This window comes from Oncorhynchus mykiss, chromosome 15 (assembly GCF_057628025.1).
Source record: "Oncorhynchus mykiss isolate SJ-2025 chromosome 15, ASM5762802v1, whole genome shotgun sequence".
Taxonomy (NCBI): domain Eukaryota; kingdom Metazoa; phylum Chordata; class Actinopteri; order Salmoniformes; family Salmonidae; genus Oncorhynchus; species Oncorhynchus mykiss.
In genome coordinates, this window is record NC_143036.1 from 53,057,881 (window position 1) to 53,064,834 (window position 6,954).

Consider the following 6,954-nt stretch of genomic DNA (forward strand, 5'->3'; position numbering starts at 1 on the left):
GCAGGGAAGTCAGGCGCAGGAGAATGAACTTGGTATAAACGGAGCAGTTTAATAAATGCTCCAAAAAAACTCAGAAAAACAACATATACAAAAATAGTATGATAGGGTACAAAACCCAGCGCACACCAGAACATGACTTGCACAAAACATACAACAAACAGTCACCAACAAAGACATGAGGAGAAACAGAGGGTTAAATACACAACATGTAATTGATGGGATTGAAACCAGGTGTGATGGAAGACAAGACAAAACCAATGGAAAATGAAAAATGGATCAGCGATGGCTAAAAGGTCGGTGACGTCGACCGCCGAACACCGCCCGAACAAGGAGAGGGACCGACTTCGGCGGAAGTCGTGACACCCTCAGACATTGGATATCTCTTTAAGCATGGTCCAGTTAATAATTATGCTGTGGATGATGTATTAAACCACCCAGATACAAAAATATACAGTCTTCCGCCTGAACTGAGCTGCAGCACAGGAAGGAAACAGGAAGGAATGCCACCATGAGGCCATTGGTGGCTGGGGCAGACTGGTCACCAAGCCCATCTGGTATTTTGGGCAAATGCCAGATGGGCTTGTCCCTTGTTAGCCCAATGGACCTGTCTAACTTGGGGTTTTTGTACAAAATAATAATTATCTGGCTAATAATGGGGGCCTGAAGGATTTTTTTTCCCAGTGTGTTAGATATGTCAGGGCCGATTTCTGATACCAGTCCGCCCCCCGATTGGTGATTTTAAAACAGCTACAGCGTTCAATTGCAACGTTGTAGTTATTTCACAATACACTGGAGTTGCTTACCAAGAAGACAGTGAATGCTCCTGAGTGGCTAAATTACAGTTTTGACTTAAACCTGCTTGAAAATCTATGGGGAGACTTGAAAATTGCATGTCCCCCAAAACCTATAAGCTAGCTTGAAGCATTTTGAAAAGAACAATGGGGAAATATTGCACAATCCAGGTGTGCAATGCTCTTAGAGACTAACCCAAGAAGCCTCACAGCTCTAATCGCTGGTAAAGGTGCTTGTAATATGTTTAAAACTTGTAACACAGGGGGGTGAATACTTATTTAATGTATATTAATGTTTCACTTTTTTTTCTTCATTTTGACATTAAACAGATCATTTACAAAGAAATATATAATTAAATCTATTTTAATCCCACTTTGTGACAATAAAATGCGAAGAAATGAAGGGGGGTGAATACTTATGATACCCACTGTATTGGGGGAAGTACTATGGAACTGTAACTAGGGAAGAGGATTTACAGTTTATTTATTTTGATACAACATAGATTATCGGATGGAATCAAGAACATCTAAACAAGAGTGTTATAAGACATCAGATTAGTTTGGGATTTCTGAACAGTGAACAATCTCTTGACTTGGTCAAACATGAAGGCCGGATTGAACATGAAATCTCTGTCAGTGAAAGGAAAAAAACAAGTTTGCAAAATGTAACATTTTATTTTCAACAGATTACACAGTTAACTTTCAGCGAATGCAATCGTAATTTAAACTGTACTCACATTCGGGACTTCAAAATGAAAGACTCACATACTTACACACAATCTATCTATAATATACAAAAAAGAATACAGAATAAATATTAAAATGGCCACAAGAGAAAAAGTAAGTTATTGAAAACAATCAGTAGAGAGCAAATGTAGGGAAAGTATAAATAAACAAGACGGTGTGCCTTAAATGTTTTTTTTCCTTCAACACTTTTTTACAAATTGTGCAAGATTTCATAATAAGGCTCTGGTCTTGAAGTGACAGCTGTCTGAAGATTCACACACAAACACACATGTGCCCACGCACACACACACACACACTCCCTGTGCTTTGAGCACTCTGTGGGGTGTACATAGCAAACCTTTGCAGAATAAAAAATGGGCTGCTCTGCTGAGTGTATGACCCGTGATGCTTACGAGTGTGGACCAGCTTTTTAAAATGAACATGCACTTGACATTGATGTGAATAGAGTCAAGGACTTCTCAGGAGTGAATGAGAAAATCCAAACAACTGAAAAACAGAACAATATCAGAACCATTAAGGCAAGAACACCTGGAGTGGCTTCAGCAATACTGTAACAATATTTCAGTGTTTAGGTAACATGGATGTGACACATTTAAGTATTTCTTCACGGTCTTTCTTAAGGTTTGTTTGTTCTCAAAAAACGAGTTTTTGTCCAAACATCATTTAATACGCTTTTTTTTTTTTTTTGTCAAATGTGAGCAGATTCAGAAAAAGAACTATTCCAGACAATAGGGACACATGGATCGTAAAACTACAAGAAATAATTTCTAGATTTAAGTTGCAACTTCAAAACCACACATCATTATTCCCTTCATTAACCCCCCCGCCCCCCCTCGCCTCCCAAAATGAAAAAGATATCACTTACATTAAAACCAATTTAATCCTCTTGTGAAGGTGTATTCCAACAGTTAGTCACCGAACATTGTTTTGCTTTACATACAGCGAATGGGATGTCTGTTGCAAAGTAAAGCATTCATTGTTTAGTTAGGGGGGGAAACAAGTTGTCCTTGCATCTTGCAATGCAACCGTAGATCAAAAAAAGCATCTTTACATCTTCTTTTTAGTGCAACTTTTAAATGTAAAACAATTCCAGTGACTCTTTAGAGGAAATCGTTTCTTAGTTTTCTGTGGGTTTTTTTCACCAAAATCTTTTACCTCAAAGAATTATCTTCAAAATATCCAAAGCAAGGGCTCAGTCCTTTGATTTTGTAGTTTCACCAATGATTCTTTTTTCTTCGTCTTCTCTGCTTCTAAATAACCTTCCACAGCAGTTGTTTACTAGAACATAAACATAGGAGGGGTTCTCAGCTGCCTGCTTATTTCATTCCCTTCAACCTCCATGTTTGATGTTCAATCACAGAACCAAGGGAGTGATTGACAGTCCAACTTCTGCCTCAGAAGAGAGGGAAGGAGGAGGAGGAGGAGAAACTGGAGGATGAAGAGAAAGAGAGCTGTACAATGGGACCAAACCCAAATTGAGATCAATCAGTGGAGAAGTGGAAGGGAAAAAAACAACCCAAGCCTTCATATAACGCAGTAGGGTTCCCTAGGTAACCTGGACTTTCTGCAGTAAAGGAGAGTGGTGCTGAAGCAGCGCCGGAGCTCCCTGTTGGAGAAGATGCAGATAAAGGGGTTGACTCCCGCCTGGGCGAAGCTCATCCACACCGCCGCGGTCAGGTACCCCCCTGGGACCGCGGGGCCCCTGGCAAACACCCTCCAATAGCAGGCCACTAGGTAGGGGCCCCACAGTGTGAGGAAGAAGAAGGTCATGATGTAGAACATCCTACTTATCCTCTTCTCAGTCTTAAACTCGTCCAGCACCAGCAGGCGTCGCCGGCCCGCTGCATTGCTGTTCTGCCTGATGCCCAGCAGGGTGGGCGGGGTGGGGCCCCTGCCGAACCCCGCCAGCCAGTTAGCCGCTGCCTGGCCGCTGGCCCCGGGACCATGGAAGGTCCAGTTCTGGCTGACGGCAGGCACGAATTGGACTGGTTTCATCTTCCGGCGGTCGTGGACGAAGAAGATTAGCTTGAGGTAGACAAGCTGGGTGGCCAGGAGGATCAGGGCGAGGAGCAGCATGAAGCCCAGGGAGTCGTTGGCTCTGAACGAGCGGTGCTGGAATGTACACTGGTCCTCCTCCCTTATGAAGGAGTACGTCCCTACGTCCAGCACCGGGGGGAAGGCCATGGCCACCGACAACGTCCACACCATGCAGATGACTGCCAAACACGTCCAGAAGGTGAGCCTCTTGGTGTAGAAGCGATGGTGGGCTATGGCCAGGTAGCGTGTCACACTCACACAGAAGAGCATGAACGCTGTGTGAAAGCAGGACAGCACCCCCAGGAAGGCTATCACTTTGCATGTAAGCGTGCCGTACGTCCAGGTGGAACCATTCTTGACAGAGGTGAAGACGAAGGGGAAGCAGATGGCGGAGCGCAGGATGTCCGAGGCGCACAGGTCCAGCAGGAAGTAGTATGGTGCGCGGTGCAGGCTTTTGTCTTTGACCAGTAGGATGGAGATCAGGAGGTTGCCAACGACGCCGACTCCAATGATAAAACCCAGGGATGTCAGTTTGAGAAACGTGGCGAGAGGAGAGACATTCTGCAAGATGTTGTGGTCCCCTGCATGGCTATAGTTCGCCATAGATGGAGGAGGGATCATAAAGATGTAGTAGCTTCAGCCAAGTATCATTATCTGGAGGCGGCAGGGGGAGGTGATAGATCCATTTGTTGTGTTTTGAAGCAGATTCCCGGCTTGTAAGCAGCCTCTCTTCTACGGCATCCTTTGTTCTTTTGTCTCATCACACCTAAAAATACCTGAAAAATACCAGCCACTGATCAGGATTCACTCATACTGTTTTTACATTGCATCGCACCCTTTAGCTTGTATCTGGGTGTATGATAAACTACCATTTCCCCTTTGTAATTTATTTTCCATTTTCAGTCGAATTGCTCATTGCATTTATAATGGTATGCAATCAGTGCAGAGCAGTGCCCTAGCTGGAATAGTTCGTCTACAGATGAGCTTAATAAGACACAATCATTAATCCTGGTTACAATAATAGACTTTCTTTTATGGGCCGCCCTTTTAGAAATGACAGAACATTAGAGAAAATACAAGTAATGTTATGCTACGACAACGTTTTAAGTCACCATTAAAGGGGAATGCATATCATCTTATGTCTGGTAAGAAAGGGGGTAAACAAAAGGGTTCCGTTCGATGTTTGGTCATTTTATTATGTCGTAAAACGTGTTTAACATTATGCTGCAAGAAAGCTGTTGATCACACCCAAAGACCCTGCAGAATTGATCTGACCAAGGGATGCTTACAATAAACTCAGCATGTGCCTTCATGCTTTGTTGAAAATTAACGGATGTTGCATACAGAATTAAAAGCATCCATGTTTTTGTCTGATTAACGGTTGACAGGAATTACACGGTAAACGTTATAATAAGCTATTCACCTGATTAAGGCGGTTTATTGACCTGGGCTTTTATCTATTTCCCAGCTCAGCTTTGATTTTAGGCGATAGACTATCGAATCTCACAACAATTTTAACAAACACCGTCTAGTCAAAATTATATTTGTTACCCTATGAATTGTTTATTGATGTTTATAACAATGAGATGATAAATCCAATTCTGCATTTCGATGCAAATAAATCACGAATGAAATAAACAATTCAATACTAGATAGCTATGCAAAAACATGGCATATTCGTTTATAAAAAATAAAAAAAATTATATCAAACAAAGGCTATTCGTGACGGACTGTATTTTCCGAATGCTGTCATTTATAGCGGAGATGCGCTTTTAAGCATTGTCTAACCTTTGTGTGAGCGCTATGCGAGCGGTTCCCATGCATTTTTGTTGGAATTCATTCGACTACAATATATATTTCTCACCGTTCACTGTTGGATTGAACATTACCGTGTAGCGAATCCGCACGTCCATTAGGCAGAAGAATTTCCAAGTACCCGCTATGAATTGACTGGAATCCAAAGCCACAGTAACTAGGCCAATAAAAATCGAAAGGACTGCTAAAATGTAAATTAAAAGCATACCTGTTGATATTCCTTTTGGTTTCCTTGGAGCTTATTTACATTGTAGAAGCCACTTTGCTAAAAAAAAAAAAAGAAGAAGCTTGGTTTGTTGCCTGCCTGCCCTTTTACCACAGTGAATATACAGTAAACGGAACGGACGGAGCATGCGCACTGATCCGATTTGTGATCCAAGACGCGTCTTGTCTCTTGTTGCGGCACTATAGTCTCACGGCAATCTGCTCAATGGGTGCAGCATCACAAGTCCCTCGTTGCCTTCATCAGTCATTATAGCGTACATTGGGAGAGAGTGCGACCTGATCACTCTTTCTGAGACCCAGTGCATTAGATTCCCATTTCTGCATAATATGCGTTTAGCTTATAGCCCACCTATATAGATTAATTAATTAATTAGACTAAGCCTATAGGCAGCTATATGTCCCTATGCACTAGACCTACACCCAACACTAATTCAGAAGCCAAGTGTAACAACAATCAAATCCAAGTACATGTAGAATGTGATTTTTAAATAATGCTATATTACGTTGCTACATGTATCATGTCATAAATTCATATGTCACGGTAATGAAGAGGTTAAACTAGGTGATGGTTCACCTCAGGCTAGACTGACTTCTCATATGTATAATTAACAAGCACTTTATGCAGTACGTGTTTGTGTGTGTGTTGTGTTGTGTTGTGTGTGTGTGTGTGTGTGTGTGTATGCGCGCGCGTGTGTGCGTGTATGTATGTGTTTGTCAGTGCCAGTATGCGTGCGTGTGTGTGTGTGTGTGTGTGTGTGTGTGTGTGTGCGCGCGCGCGTGTGTGCGTGTATGTATGTGTTTGTCAGTGTCTGCGTGCGTGCGTGTGTGTGCATTCAATTATCAGCTCCCTTCTAATTTCAGTGCGTTTCATTTCCAGGCTATGTCAGTAGAACACAGTGATGTCATACCCCACACCCACAGGCTACAGACTATTGTGTTTCAAAGAAAGAATACTGAGAAACATTGGGAGCAGAAACAAATGACTGGCAACCTCTAAAATATTGTACATCTTTCATTGTTTATGTAATATTGATGTTTGTTGAAAGAACAGGGTTGTGTAGGCTTTTCTATGGCCTAGTTCAGGGGTCACTAACTGGTCATGGAGAGCTACAGTGTGCCGAGGCTTTTGTTCCAGCTCATCTCCAATACACTTGCTTCAAATGGCTGTGGTCTAACTATTTGAATTGGCGGCAGTGTTTGTGCTGGACTGGAACAAAAGCCTGCACACACTGCATCTCTCCATGACCCCCCTGAGCTATATCTTATCACAAAGGGGAGGTTGTTTGGTATGGAGAAAGTCAATACTAGACCAGTGTTCAATCTTTACATTGTCTGCACT

General features: G+C 42.4%; 1 protein-coding gene across 3 annotated transcripts; it reads right to left on the reverse strand.

Moving 5' to 3' along the window:
* Positions 1 to 1,446: 1,446 nt before the first annotated feature.
* On the reverse strand, positions 1,447 to 5,805 carry LOC110490232 (putative G protein-coupled receptor 85). Of its 3 annotated transcripts, none has more exons than XM_036944500.2 (2): positions 5,599 to 5,805; positions 1,447 to 4,351 (listed from the first exon to the last, which is right to left on the reverse strand). In XM_036944500.2, the coding sequence occupies exon 2, from the start codon at positions 4,194 to 4,196 to the stop codon at positions 3,063 to 3,065; it is 1,134 nt and encodes a 377-aa protein (XP_036800395.1). In that variant the 5' UTR covers positions 4,197 to 4,351; positions 5,599 to 5,805; the 3' UTR covers positions 1,447 to 3,062. The 3 variants fall into 3 exon arrangements, with proteins under 3 accessions (XP_036800395.1, XP_021419174.1, XP_036800396.1); XM_021563499.3 differs by having other exon boundaries at positions 2,596 to 4,351; positions 5,440 to 5,805; XM_036944501.2 differs by lacking the exon at positions 5,599 to 5,805 and adding an exon at positions 5,465 to 5,511 and having other exon boundaries at positions 2,596 to 4,351.
* Between the last annotated feature and the right edge of the window lie 1,149 nt (positions 5,806 to 6,954).

Bases quoted from the DNA above. Each gene is read 5' to 3' on its own strand.
- LOC110490232 (XM_036944500.2), bottom strand. From the start codon at position 4,196: ATGATCCCTCCTCCATCTATGGCGAACTATAGCCATGCAGGGGACCAC.